Source organism: Rhinatrema bivittatum, chromosome 1 (assembly GCF_901001135.1).
Source record: "Rhinatrema bivittatum chromosome 1, aRhiBiv1.1, whole genome shotgun sequence".
Taxonomy (NCBI): Eukaryota; Metazoa; Chordata; class Amphibia; order Gymnophiona; family Rhinatrematidae; genus Rhinatrema; species Rhinatrema bivittatum.
Window position 1 is genome coordinate 310,475,315 of NC_042615.1, and position 15,242 is coordinate 310,490,556.

Genomic DNA, 15,242 nt, shown 5'->3' on the forward strand with positions numbered 1-15,242 from the left:
AGAATATTGTACCACAATAGAAGTTATGAAGTAGAGAATCACTGCTTTTATTAATGAAATTATTTGATATAAGGCCTATAAGTTCTGAGAATGAATATGCCATCTTTCTTAGCCTGCTTGTAACAAAAAACAAGTCCTGAGATCAGATATATTGGAGAGCAGGTACTCAGAAGGCTAACGGTGCAGATATCAGAGGAAAACAGGGCATTAGCCATTTGGCCATACCTAACCACTTGCTCATGTGATAACAGACAGTTGGGGCTTCAAGAACACATAGGAGTGGCCCAGAAAAGAAACTAGAACAAAAGTCAGCAGAATCAACATAAAAAGACTTACTTCAAACTAACTGTTTAAAATCGGAGAAAGAATAGCTCAGAAGAATAGCTTTGGACATTAACAGTGGTTAATTAAGTGCCTGATGAGCTATTGCTGATTTCTCAGCATGCTGTGTTTCCAGATTTCCCAAAATATATTTATTTATTTAAGGTTTTTCTATATATCACATTGGGAACTGTGAGGGGAAGTATTTTTGGGTATATATTTTTTAATGCAAACTCTAATCTTGTATGCTTTTATTGCTTATTCTCAGACTTATAAGTAAAACCTCTATGCTTATAAATAAGTGTGTTGTGTAATCTATGACAAAATAATCATCAGTTTACTGGAAATGGACCTCAGAAATATTACAGGAAAGAGCCACACCTTATTGAACTTATAGGGCCGGATATCAAGAGTTACGCATGGGCGTAGATTTGTGCGCACAATCCTTTGAAAATCCACCCCATAGTGTAGTTAGTAGGTGTTCAATTCTAATGAATTCAAGATAGAATTGTAGGGGTTTATTAAGCTGAGCTTCTAGGTTTAAATCAAGAGAAGTTTAGTTTAATAGCTGGGCTGGTAACAGGAGAAGCAGTATAAAAGATGAGAGGTAAGGAGTAACTGCAGAATTAATTCACATCTAGATGATTAGGAGAAACTTGAACTGTATACAGAAATGGATGGGGGAACCAATGTAGGGACTGATAAAGAGGAGCTTCAGGGTCATATGGCATCTGAGGAAGAGAAATTGTGCAGCTGAATTTTGGATAGACTCAGTAGTGGAGAGAGTTCATTGGCCTCTTAAGAGCAGGTTTCATTAGTCTAAGCTGGAGGGGATGTGAAAGTGGATAAGAGATTTGATAGCATGTTCAGAAAGAAATAGATGGATTTTGATGGTGTAACAGAGAAGCAACACATTTTAGCAGTGCTTTGGATATGTGCAGAGAAGGCGAAGGAAGACATGAAGACCCCAAGGCTGTGGGCTGAGGGGACTTGAAGGGTAACAGTGTTATCCGTGCTTTGAATGCTTCTGTTCAAGTCTTGATGCTTTCAACAGCATGGGCCTAGATATATGGGACTGAAGGCACTACAGGAGCTTGGCCCACTGGCGGCTGGGCTCCCTAGCTCACGCTTGTTTCTCCTCCTATCCAACTACTCCATCTGCTGCCGGACCCCACAACTGATTCAGCCCATTGATTTTTTTTCTGGTGGGAGGCAGCCACACCCCCTGAAAAAAAAAAAGGAGAAAACTTGCCACCTATTTTCAAACAAAAATACTGGAACACAATGTTACTGGCTCCCTGAACATAATATCATTTAAACATATTACTGCTTGCAAATGCTGAGCTGCTACCATCAATCATACTACAATTTGAAAATCAAAAAATCCTGATTCTAGGCAACTAAGCTTTACTCAAGACAGTATCTAGTATGTTTTATATCAATACTCACTTAGACGTGGTAGGCCTTTTGCCTCGTGTGGATAATTCTGGCATCTTGTGATAGCATCAGTATGTCGCTGGTCACTCATAAATCTAATGTTTTTCCCAGACAGTATATGCTGAAACACACGTTCTCTATCTGGATGTAAGAATCTTGAAATCTCATGGCTAAGTCTTCTGGGAAAATATCCCTCATCTTTCACATGACAGATAGGTGCATCATTTAACCCTAAACAGAAGAAGAGAAAGAAGTATTCATGATTGCACATTGTGGGAAAATCCTTGATATTTTTTAATTTATTCAGTACACGTTTCAAAGCAATTTTCATGGGTGAACAGTCTTTTTTAATCTGTGTTAAAATCAAGCCATCTGAAAAGTCACCTCCCTGAGAGCCACATGCGTTGCATGCCTTTAGCTGTTAGTTCATGTCTTTTGTATATATTTTGTGAAAGCGAGAGCATTGACCCCAGGCATGCCATCCATATCCCAAGCACATAGCGGTGGCTTTCAGAAATTCAGAGGGTGATTCTCAAAGGAACCTCTGCAGGTAAAGCAATATCTTGCACCTAGAAATGGCCTTCCAAAATGTGGGCAAATGTACGCGCTTATATCTTGTTCGCACATAAGTGTATCCAGACAGAGCGGAGCCGTTCCAGGGGACAGAGTTGGAAAGGGAGCAGGATTTGCATGCATGCTTTCATATTTTAAAAAGTATGGGCCAGATTTTTAAAGGAACGCGCACGGGCTATGTTATAAAATCCGGGGTAGGCACGCGCAAGGGGGTGCACACTTGTGTACCTTGCGCGCGCCCAGCCCAAGGGGAGCCCCAATGGCTTTCCCCGTTCCCTCCAAGACCGCTCCGAAATCGGAGCGGCCTTGGAGGGAACTTTCTTTTCGATCCCCTCCACTTTTCCCTCTCTTCCCCTATCTAACCCACCCCCCGGCCCTACCTAAATCCCCCCCTACCTTATTTGACGGAGTTACACCTCTGGCAGGTGTAACTTGTGCGCGCTGGCGTGCCATCCCCCGGCACAGCCGCTGTGCCGGAGGACTCGGGCCTGCCCCTGGACCACTACCGCACCCACAGCCCTGCCCCTGGACCGCTACCGCACCTATGGCCCTGCCCCCGGACTGCCCCTTTTTTGAAGCCCCGGGACATAGGCGTGTCCCGGGGCTTGCGCGCCGCCGAGCCTATGCAAAATAGGCTCGGCGCGCGCAGGGGTAGCTTTTCAGGGGTTATGCGTGTATATTACGCGTGCAACCCTTTGAAAATCTACCCCATGTGTGCACATTGGGCCAGATTTCAAAAACTACGCTTGATTTTATAACATGCGCGCATAGCTGCGTGCATGTTATAAAATCCAGGGTTGGTGCGCGCAAGGGGGTGCACAATCGTGCAACTTGCGCGCGCCGAGCCTCGCAGTCTTCCTCCGTTCCCTCCGAGGCCGCTCCAAAATCGGAGCGGCCTCGGAGGGAACTTTCTTTCTGCCCCCTCCCTTCCCCTACCTAACCTGCCCCCCAGCCCTACCTAAACCCCCCCTTACCTTTAATTTTTAAGCTGCGCCTGCTGCCGTGCAGGCGTAGGTTGCGCACGCCGGCGCCGGCCAGCCCGCGATCCCGGGCACAGCGGCAAATGGCCGCTGTGCCTTGAGGCTCCGGCCCCGGCCCCGCCCCGGCCTGTCCGTTTTTTCAAGCCCCGGGACATATGCGCGTCCTGGGGCTTGCATGCGTCGCCAAGCCTATGCCTATGCCTATGCGTAACCCTTTTAAAATCCCCATTTTGTAGGGAAACTTTGTGCGGACATTTTGTTAGGTGTAACTTGTGTGGAGTAGATTTGGTGAGACAATTTTCAATGTGGGCTTATGTGCATTAAGTCTGCTTTAAACATTTGAGTAACTTATGCCTGATGTTACTAAATTTTCCCCTTAATGTACAGAATGTTTACTTTGTATAACTGTTGGGGCTGTGAGATTTCAATTTTTTTTGCCCTTCATTGGTTCATTAGCATATGTTCCTTGAAATTTCATTAGTTTTCCTTTTTCTCTTTGCTAAACCATTGGGTTTGCTTGGCTGAGTGGGGGAACTTTGAAAAATGTAAAATGTTTGTTATCCCATTGCTCTTTTTTCTGTCACTGTGTCTTGTCTCAGTCTCTTCTAGCTCATCAGCTTTGACTTCTTTGTTGTTGCGATGTTCAAGCTCTCTGTTTTAACTGGTTGGAATTTAAGGAAATGTGTTTAAGTCTCGTTATCTTATGATATTTCTCTTTCTTATTCAGCCACAGAATGGATATGTTGCTCCTGTGACTGAAGGAGCCATCGAGGAGAGCCAGAGTAGCAGGCACGGAGGCAGAAAGGTCTCCATCACACTTCCATCTTCTCACCATCCCCTCAGCCTAAAAGAAAGCAGCTGAGGGAATAGTTTCTGCCCATAAAAGTTCTATTCTTGTTTATTTCTCTTGCTTGATATCAGTTCCTTCTTAAACTGATTTGCACTGTGACGTGTACGTACTAGAAGGTCAAAGTCTACATTTGTAAGTGAAAGCATTGTGAATGAAATATATGCATAGTATTCTGCATGCTGGAGGTATGAGATATGTACATGTGTGTATTTGTGTATATACTGCATATAGATAGATAGATATATATAGTGCCTAATAAATATTGAAGACAGCGGGTTGTAAGCACAAATGCAGGTATTTGTTAGTTTCTTTATAAGATTGGATATGTCTTGTAGAAGGACAGAGCAGTCAAAGAAAACATCTTTTCTAAAAAAAATATTGCAAATAATTAATTGGCATTAATTTGTGTTTAAATTGTGAATATAGATGGACAAATTGAGCGTCAATCAAAACCAGTTGGAGTTGCAAGGAAGACCAGTGGTGCATCTATAAAATTGGCAGAATATCGTACATATAGGGGCGGTTTTTATAAAACTACGCGCGTGCGTACTTTTGTTTGTGCACCAGGCGCAAACAAAAGTATGCCAGATTTCAATAGATACGCACGTAGCCACGCATATCTGTTAAAATCCGGGGTCGGTGTGCGCAAGGCTGCCCAAAATCGGCAGCCTGTGCGTGCCGAGCCGCGCAGCCTGCCTCCGTTCCCTCCAAGCCCGCTCCGAAATTGGAGCGGCCTTGGAGGGAACTTTCCTTCCACCCCCACCCCTTCCCATCCCTTCCCCTACCTAATCCACCCCCCAGCCCTATCTAAACCCCCCTCTACCTTTGTTGCACAAGTTACGCCTGCCCAAGGCAGGCGTAACTTGCGCATGCCGGGCCAGCCACCGGCGCGCCATGGTCCGGTCCAGGGGCTGGTCTGGAGGCTGCAGCCACGCCCCTGGAATGCCCCCGATGATGCGCCAGCTGCGACACGCCCCCCAACATGCTCACGATGACACACTGGCTGCGACACGCCCCAACACACCCCGACACGCCCCCAGGAAAGCCCCGGGACTTACGTGCGCCCTAGGGCTTTTCGCGCGCCGGCAGCCTATGCAAGATAGGCTCGGCGCGCGCAGGGGAGGTTTGGGGTAGGTTTTCATGGGTTATGCACGTAACCCTTTGAAAATCTACCCCAAAGTGTTTCAACAGGAATATTAGTACATCACTGATTATAAATTCCCCTGATGAAGGTGCAAGGTGAAACGTGGGCCCGGTTGGGATAATTAGGAAGATCATATATTTAATAGTATGACTATATGTTTAATTCTCAAAGACTGAAGCATTGATAAAAATCATTGATATTTGTATGGTGTGATTTCTGCTTTAGTTAGTTATAAAGGTTTTTTATTATTTATAATAAAGGTACATCCAAGGGAAACAAGGCAATGGAGGTGTAACTCTGAGCCTCCAGTGCCGCAACTGTTACATTGTACAATCATCGTGAACAGTTCCCCCCTTCCTCCCCATTCCCCCCCCCCAAAAAAAACACCCCGACAAAGAATTAACCATCTACGTCATGCTATGAGATTGAGACAAGAAGTACTTTTAAACGAAGCATCAAAAGTACAGATTGCAATGTCCGTTTTCCAAGAGTCTCAATCTCATAGCATCCACACCTCCAGAAACCGTCTACGTTTCTGCGGTGTTGTGCGGGATCCTAGATCTTCCATGCATAACAAATGATGTAGATGATTTCGCCAAGTCCAAAAAGAGGGAGTGTCATCACTCCTCCAATTTAACAAAATCACCTTTTTCCCCACCAAGCATGCCTTCAGAATGAATAACCTGGGCCCTCTCTTTCTCACTGGTAATTTTGGTAAGCAGCCAAACAAAAATGTCATGGGAGTTATTGGCAAAGTGAGATCCAATACTGTCATGAGATAGTGAGCTATGCACCCCCAAAACTGTCGAATGGGGGACAGGCCCAAAAAGAGAGAGATATCGTGCCTACTGCACTATTACATCATGTACAAAGGTCAGAGAGGATGAGTTTCGAATGATATGCTACTTGTACAGACACATAAACCCTTCGGAGAAATTTATACTGCATTTCTCTGTAGTACATACTTTCTGTAATGTGGGAAATTCGCCGAAAGCATGCTCGGAGAGTAGATATCGGCACCTCAAATAAACCATCCTTATTCCAACGTTCCACCGAAACCTGGCAGGTATCCAGTTCAGAATATTTAACAAGAATTTTTTAATATCGAGACATCGAAGGTGTTTTACTGCTTTCTAACATACAGGCCGATACAGTACAGTGCGCTCCGACAGAGTGCACTGTTAGCCTGCTCTTGGACGCGCGTTTTCCCTTACCCCTTATTCGGTAAGGGGAGGAAAACGCGCGTCCAACCCGCGGCACCTAATAGCGCCCTCAACATGCAAATGCATGTTGATGGCGCTATTAGTTATGCGCGTGGGATACAGTAAGTAAAATGTGCAGCCAAGCCACACATTTTACTTTCAGAAATTAGTGCCGACCCAAAGGTAGGCGCTAATTTCTTCCGGCACCGGGAAAGTGCTCAGAAAAGCAGTAAAAACTGCTTTTCTGTGCACCCTCCGACTTAATATCATGGCGATATTAAGTCGGAGGTCCCAAAGAGTAAAAAAAGTTTTAAAAAAATGTTTTAATTCGGCCTGCGGCTGTCGGGCCAAAAACCTGACGCTCAATTTTGCCGGCATCAGGTTTCCGAGCCCGTGGCTGTCAGCGGGCTCGAGAACCGATGCCGGCAAAATTGAGCATCGGCTGTCAAACCTGCTGACAGCCAAGCTGCACATTTTACTTTCAGAAATTAGCACCGACCCAAAGGTAGGTGCTAATTTCTTCCAGGACCGGGAAAGTGCACAGAAAAGCAGTAAAAACTGCTTTTCTGTGCACCCTCCGACTTAATATCATGGCGATATTAAGTCAGAGGTCCCGAAGAGTAAAAAAAAGTTTAAAAAAAAAAAATTTGAATTCGGCCCGCTGCTGTCGGGCCGAAAACCAGACGCTCAATTTAGTCGGCTTCCGGTTTCCGAGCCCGTGGCTGTCAGCAGGCTTGAGAACAGACGCCGGCAAAATTGAGTGTCGGCTATCAAACCCGCTGACAGCCGCCGCTCCGGGCCAAAAGGAGGCGCTAGGGTGCGCTAGTGTCCCTAGTGCCTCCTTTTGCCCGTTTTTACCGCCAGGCCTAATTTAAATACAGAATCGTGCGCACCGGCGGACTTTACTGTATCGGCCTGCTAGCGGGGATGGGAAGTCATTTTTAATGAAATGGACAGGAGACCCAGAAAATGAAGGAAAATTTCATTGTAAATCCAAATTTCATTGTAAATCCAAATTTTCATGTTACTGAGCAGAAACGCTATAACCACAGACAAACTGATGTACCTCAAGGTAAGTGAAAATACATGCTTAGCAAGTGTATTTTTAAATTCGCCAATCCCTGGTTTTTTGTTTGGTTTTTTTAGGAAAGATGCCCTGGCATTTTGTTCATAATAATGGTACTTTAATACTGGTGTGTGGGCGCACATGTGCCATACGTATGCTGGCTCGCATCCTGAAACCTGTCCATTTTATAACATATGCACCAACATACGCGGGTATATGCATGCATGGTATAAAATAGTCTGGCCGCGAGAACATTTGAGCACACTTTTATATAGACACGCGCATGTGCACATAAATACCTACATGCAGATTTCAGGTTAAAGTCCTGGAACACCCTACCATGTGAGGGGAGCTGCCCAATAGCACTGGTACCCCATGTCACAAGTTAAGAGAAAAGGGCTGCCGGCGCCATTTTGAATGAGGCCAACTGCTGGCCCGGGAGCTGGAAAATGCTTTTGGACCCTCCACTAGACCCCAAGGTGTTTATGGTAAGTATTGGGGGGAGGGGAGTCCGCTGGTGGGGGGGGACTCTGATATTTTATATTTTTTTTTCTGTTAAAGAAGTGGCGCATCAAAATAAAAAACAACCACCCAAGGGTGGACCTGAATTGGCCCACCCATAGAAAAAAACAAAACGGGAACATTTTTCTATTACTTAACTTCCTGGTCTTCTTGTTTAATCAAAAGAAACACACACAAACACTAGAAAAGAACTTACCTAGCTCTCTAATCTTCTTGTTTAAAAAAGGCACACACACAACACTTGAAGAGAACGCACCTAGCTCCCTGTTCTTTTTTTTAATATATTTTATTTTAATTAGGCACACACACACACTCACATTAAAATAAATGATTTTTCCAGGCTTTTCGTCAAGACTTATACACTTGAAATTAAATTTACCCCACAATTTCACCACTCCTCAAACTTTTAAATCCCAATATTACCCATCCAGTAATACTTACCAGTCCTCTTCAGCCATCAGCAAAATCTTCTCCTCTCAATACTCCCTCAGAATCCTTTGCCTTGGCGGAACCAAGATGGCCACTCTATAGCGTCGCCCGGTGCTTGAGCTCCACGGAGAGGAATAATTATTTTTTTAATTTCTTGCTGCCTTCTACCTTCTCAAGCTGAGAGGGGAACCATATCCTGCGGGCCCCCCCCGACTGCGATCGTTGCCAGACCAATGGACGCTCTCATCGTGCGTGGAGACTTGGGAGCAGGACGGCAACTGCTGGAGAATGGGGGAGGGGAAGAGGAGCTCTCCTCTCTCCCTGGTTCATTATCACCATTCAGTCCTGCTGAGGGATCCCCACTAGTCAACCCAGCCACAGTGAAGAGCACTCCCTTGTCGAGGGAGATGCCCGGAGACCAAGGTATTGAGAGGCGGAGCCCAGCAGGGGTCGATGAGGCAGTGACCACAACTGAGAGCTTAGGAAGGACATCAGGGCATACTGGTGCTGGAAGCAAATTACAGCTGGAGGAGGCTGCTGGAACTGAAGGACTCTTTCCTGAAAGAAGATTACCAATGGGGGTAAGACCCGAAGTTTTTACTCTTGAAACTATATGGGACTCTATAATGGAGATGAAATCTTCTATTTCAGTGGTCCTCAACCCTGTCCTGGGGGCCCACCAGCCAGTCAGGTTTTCAGGATATCCACAATGAATATGCATGAGAGAAAATGTGCATGTTGTGGAGGCATCACATGCACATTTTCTCTCATGCATATTCATTATGGATATCCTGAAAACCCGACTGGCTGGTGGGTCCCCAGGACAGAGTTGGGGACCACTGCTCTATTTTATCACAATTGCTGCCTATGAATGTTAAAATTAAGGAGCTGGAAGATAAAGTCAAAGTTATGGAAAATTCTAATACTGATTTGGAGCAGCAAATTCTGTTAAATAGAGATCAAATGCAAGAAATTCAGAGAGTACAATCAACTACTATAAAGGAAAGGAAGATCATTTCCATGAAATTGGAAAGTCTGGAAAATATGGCTAAAAGTCATAATTTGAGATTTATAAACTTTCCACAAATTACGCTAAATCCTCCAAGAGAAATTTTCAAAAGATTCTTGCTGGAAATTTTGCATGTAGAGAAGAATGCATTGCCACCAATTTCCAGGATATATTATCTCCCAAAATTAAAGAAATCTACAGAGCAAAATGAAGGAGTTACATCTTTGATGCCTATCCCAGTGCAACCTTTGAATATCTCAGAACTTTTGGAAACATCTGATACAGAATTAGCAGTTCCAGCAAGTTTGATAGTGACTCTCGCTCTTGAACATGATAAAGAGTGGTTGTTAAGGCTATGTCTCAGATACAGAAATGATACATTTCTGGGTCATAATGTAAGAGTTTTTCCAGATGTCCATGAGAGACCCAAAAGAGGAGGAAAGCTTTCCTACTCTTAAGACCACAAGTGTTACAGATTGGAGGGGCTTTCTTCTTAAAGTTTCCATGTAAATGCATGGTCAAATATGCAAATAACACTTATATTTTTTATGACCCTCCCCTCCAACTAACACAATTTTTAGTTGGAAAGACCCCTTCAGAAGCAGCAGTTCCCAGAACTGAAATAGCAAGTCCCTTATGATTAGTAGCAGTCTTCATATTCTAATGAGTGATCTTTTTTCTTTGTTAAATTGTATGAATACATTACATTAAGTTGAGTAATTCTACCCCCTCAATATAGGGGACTTTAATCAGAGTTATCAAGTTGGTATTGATTGGATATTGTATTTTGTATTGAATTGATTAGCTCTGTATTTTTCTTTCAAGATTGATATCTTGTAAATTTTCTACAATGCAAAAAGAAAAAATTTAAAAAAAAGGAATCCTTTGCCTTAATACAAGGAAAAATCAATTTCTGTAGCATGGAATGGTTTGATTCCTATGATAGGACAAGAGGGGATCCAGTCTAGTAGGGGGAGAACTGAGATCTCTTAGACAATTCTAGTCAGTTGTTTTTTAGGAGAGGTAGGGACCCCAGTTTCTTGCAGCAGATTTTTTCAAGATTTTGTGGCAATTATTCAGCAAATTTGCATGATTTTGCATACAAATTCACATCTCTGACTATGCAGAAAATGTCTTTTTTATCGAAAAACTTTCATTTTGTTTTTAAAAAATATTTAAACTATATATAAAACCAAACTTTACCACATACAAAAATGAACTATTCATCAAGTAAAGACTTATAAGTTACAAACTTTTAACTGTGAAATAAAAACATAAGAACATGCCATACTGGGTCAGACCAAGGGTCCATCAAGCCCAGCATCCTGTTTCCAACAGAGGCCAAACCAGGCCATAAGAACCTGGCAAGTACCCACTTTTGTTTTCAATTGACATACAGTGCAATCATCCCCTGTATATTTTCTTGATAAAATCTTTTCTTTCTGAGTATATGAGCTTATGTATGCTGAAAATATCCTCAGCATCAGGAATTTATCCTGCAGTTAATTACACAGAAAGAGATGTGTGCATATATTGGACACATAGTTAATAGAAACAAAAAGGGACTGAATTATAAAAGGTTTGAAATTTGACAGCAATAGTGCCAGTTATCAAGATTTCTATGAATTCAAATTATTTATTTATTTATTTACAGAATTTATTGATCACCTATCAACCATTAATGCCTCTCTGCCACCTGTGGGACACCAACAGTTGTAGACTTCAAGAACACATCCAGGTCTTTGTAGCTGGTGTATGGATGATAGGGATGTGCAGCAGGGACGGATACGTCCCATTCGGTATTCGTCTTCGTCGGGCCCAAATCCGTTGAATCCATTCTCGGGGGCCCCCGATCCGTTCATTAGTTACATATGTATTTGTTTCCCAAAAAACCCCCATCCCAACCCTTTAAATTAAATTTACTACAACCCCACACCCTTCTGACCTCCCCAAGACTTGCCAAAAGTCCCTGGTAGTCCAGCGGGGGTCCTGAAGTGATCTCCTGCACTCAGGCTGTTGGCTGCCGGTATTCAAAATGGCGCCGATAGCCTTTGCCCTTTCTATGTCACAGGGGCTACCGGTGCCATTGGTCGGCCCCTGTCACATGGTAGGAGCAATGGACGGCCGGCGCCATCTTGTGCTCCTACCATGTGACAGGGGCCGACCAATAGCACCAATAGCCCCTGTGACATAGTAAGGGCAAAGGCTATCGGCGCCATTTTGAATACTGGCCGCCGATGGCCTGAGTGCAGGAGATCGCTCCAGGACCCCCGCTGGACCATCAGGGACTTTTGGCAAGTCTTGGGGGGTAAGGAGGGTGGGTGTTTATTCGTTAGTGATACATTGTATTCGTGGGGATTCGCCATGCGTTTCATGACCCCCACGAATACAATGAATATGGCATATACGTTGCGGATTGCCAATACGTTGCAAACGAATGCACACCCCTAATGGATGACTATATATCCAGGTCAAGAAACTTTGTATAAAGATGTAGTTCTTCTAAAGAGACATCACTCCATCTAGGAATTATATCAAAATCATCTCTGGTTTGATTTAAGGACTTTTGAGAACTCAAACGTTTTGGGGCCGATGCAATAAAGTGTGCTCAGCCTAGCACACAGCTTAACGAGTGATAGTACACGTGTTTTGGAGCTGCTAGGCTAACCCAAGGTGCAATAAAGGGATTAGCACATCCAAAATGCCCATCCAAACTAATGCATAGCTAATAGCACTCATGACATGTAAATGCCATGTAGATGAAGCTATCACCCCAGATGCAGAAAATTGCCTCTTGACTAACGCACCCTTGTTAACACGGCAAATTTAATGTCAGTCTCGCAGCTGGCCTTAAGTCAAACCATGAGTCAAGGGCCCTGCATCGGCTTCCTACTGTAAAAATGTTTACATTTTGCGAGGCTGCAATGTTTACATTTTGCAATGTTTACTTTTTGTGAAGCAGCACATTTGCTCTTTGCCTCTAAGGGATTTCACATGCAGTTTTTCTTTTGTGGGGGCAAGAAAACAGACGCTTGTATTGAGCATCCGTTTTCCTAACCCATGCACTGTTGTCTCTTTGGCGATTGAGGCAGGGCACTAGGGATGCATAATTAATCCCCAGTATGTCCTTTTTAGTGCAGCAGCTCATTATAATACTGCATTGTGTGCCCAGGAGAGGGTTTGTGTGCACGTTAGGAAAACGGGCGCTCAATATGAGTGCCTGTTTTACTGTGCGTCATTTTGCATCGGCTCCTTTGACTGCTTTCTCTGTCCACCACTCCTTCATTCTTTTCCTTTTCTCTCCTCAGGACAGAAGAGGGTAAAGAACAATAGAAGGGGACAGGATGGATTAGGGAGCAAAGTGCCTCTTCTCTGCCCTTTCTGCTCCAGCTTCAATCTCACCCCCTCCCCTCCTGCAGGCTGGTTACAAGGGGAGGGGCTATAGAAAAGCAGAGGAAGAGAGCCGAGACTGAAGGCAGACACCCTCTAGCTTTCTTGGGATGATTGAATTAGGAGATGGGGAGTTTCAAGTTTGTTAATTGTGCAATAAATTGGACTAGGCAGCTAAGATTTAATGCTAAAAAATGCAGAGTAATGCATTTAGGATGCATAAACCCAAGTAGAGCTACAGTAAAGGAGGTGAAATTCTTCAAGCACGAAAGAAGTACAGGATCTGGGGGTGATTGTATCTGATGATCTTAAGGTGGCCAAGCAGGTGGATAACGTGATGGCAAAAGTCAGAAACATGTTTGGCTGCATAGGGAAAGGAATGCTCAGCTGCAAAGGGAGGTGATTTTGCCCCTGTGTAGTTCCCTGGTGAGACCTCACTTGGAATACTGTGTACAGTTCTGGAGGCCGCACCTTCAAGAGAATATAAACTGTTTGAAATCGGTCCAGAGCGTGGGTACTTAAAAGATCAGTGGTCTTCATCTAAAGCATATGGGGATAGACCTAAAGATCTAAACATGTATGCCATAGAGGAACAGCGAGATAGGGGAGATATGATAGAGACATTTAAATACCTCCAAGTTTTCTATCCAGAAGAGACGAGCCTCTTTCAAAGGAAAGGAGGCACTAAAATGAGGGGTCATGGGATAAGGTTGAAAGGGGGTAAACTCAGGAATAATCTAAGGAAATATTTCTTTACAGAGAGGGTAGTGGATGCATGGAACAGCCTCCCTGTGAAGGTATCTGAATTAAAAAATGCATGGTGTAAACACTAGGAGGTCCATATTCAGAAACAGTCTGGATAGCAAAATTAGCTGGATAAACTTATCCGGCTAACTTTAGAGGCATATTCAATAATAAAACTGCACTACTGAATATAGCTGTCTTATCTTAAAAATAGCCAGCTAACTTTAACTAGCTAACCTATGGACAGCTCTTTGGCCTGACCAGACTTATCCAGCTAAGCGCCAACTAACTGAATATCAGAGTTAGTCATTTAACATAGCCAGCTAACTCAATTCCTCCCAGTTATGCCCTCAGAACGCTTGTAACTTAACTTGCTAAATTCTATTTGCTAACTTATTTGCTGGCTAGAATTTAGCTGGATAAGTTCACAAATATTCATTTAGACAGCTAACCTCTGAGTTAGCCGGTTAAATGGTTCTGAATATGGATCTCTGAGGATCTGTGACAGAGTGGCGGGGACTAAAAAGATGAATAGTTGGTGTGGATGGGCCATATATATATTTTTTTACTGCTGTCATGTATCTGTGTTTCTATGTTTAAAAACAAAATGAAGTGAAATAAATAGAAACACAGAATAAACAAAATAAAAAGGAAGAGAAATGAAAAACATAACTAAATTATTTATGCACATGCACGCGCTTAAAATAAGCGCGTGCATGTGCACCTACGCGGATAAGTGGAGGTGAGTACGCTTGGACATGTATTTTATATCACGTGTGCACTTGCGCGCATAAGATATAAAATATGCACAACTCTACCTTACAACATATTCACGTATCTAAAAGATATGCGGCATGTAATGTTAAACATAACTGGACAGGTATCATGTTAACACTTATCATCCTATCTTACTTAACTGGGTAAGGAGTGGTTTTTCAAACTTATCCGAATAAGGGCCTTATTTTCCAAACGTATCGCACGCGGTAAGGGACGTTTCGCACGCGATACCAAAATGGGGGCGGAGTCGGCCCCGGAAGAGGAGGAGTCGGGGCATCACCAGGGCCGACTCCGCGATGATGGCGCGCACAGCGAAAAGGTAAGTGCCTTTTCGCTGCCTATTTTGCTCCCAATAGCTACACCTCCTATGGTGGCGCTATTGGGTGCGAAACCGGCAGCGATCGCACCGCGACGGTGCGATCGCTGCCGGCTAGCGCAGGCCTGCCCCCCGTTTCGGCCCCCCGCCCCTCATCTTCTAAAGTATCGCAGGCCTGTGATACTTTAGAAAATGAGGCCCTAAGTGACGCAACGCCGCCACGTACCCGGAGAAGTAAAAATTTATCTAGATAAGTGGTGCATTTCAGCTCTATTTGTGCATTTTGGTGTTAATTTTAATCATTTACACAAGAAGATTCAACTTGTGTAGTGTTCTTAGCAAATACCAGCTTTTACGCGCGTGCTTCCTCAAATTTTTTAATGTACGCAATAAAAGGAAATTAGCAGTTTGCCCTTTCAGTCCCCCAGTTTGCCCAGTCTATCTGCACCTCATGAACACCCTCCTGGCTCTTCAGCCTGAAC

The 15,242-nt window shown here is 43.9% G+C and overlaps 1 protein-coding gene across 3 annotated transcripts in view; it reads right to left on the minus strand.

The window, feature by feature from the left end:
- Nucleotides 1–15,242, minus strand: part of C1H4orf17 (chromosome 1 C4orf17 homolog) — a 68,658-nt gene that overhangs the window by 37,299 nt on the left and 16,117 nt on the right. For all 3 annotated transcript variants that reach the window (XM_029597312.1, XM_029597305.1, XM_029597322.1), the window contains exon 3: nucleotides 1,771–1,989. In XM_029597312.1, coding sequence (XP_029453172.1) covers nucleotides 1,771–1,989 — 219 coding nt within the window. The remainder of the gene's footprint in view (nucleotides 1–1,770; nucleotides 1,990–15,242) is intronic.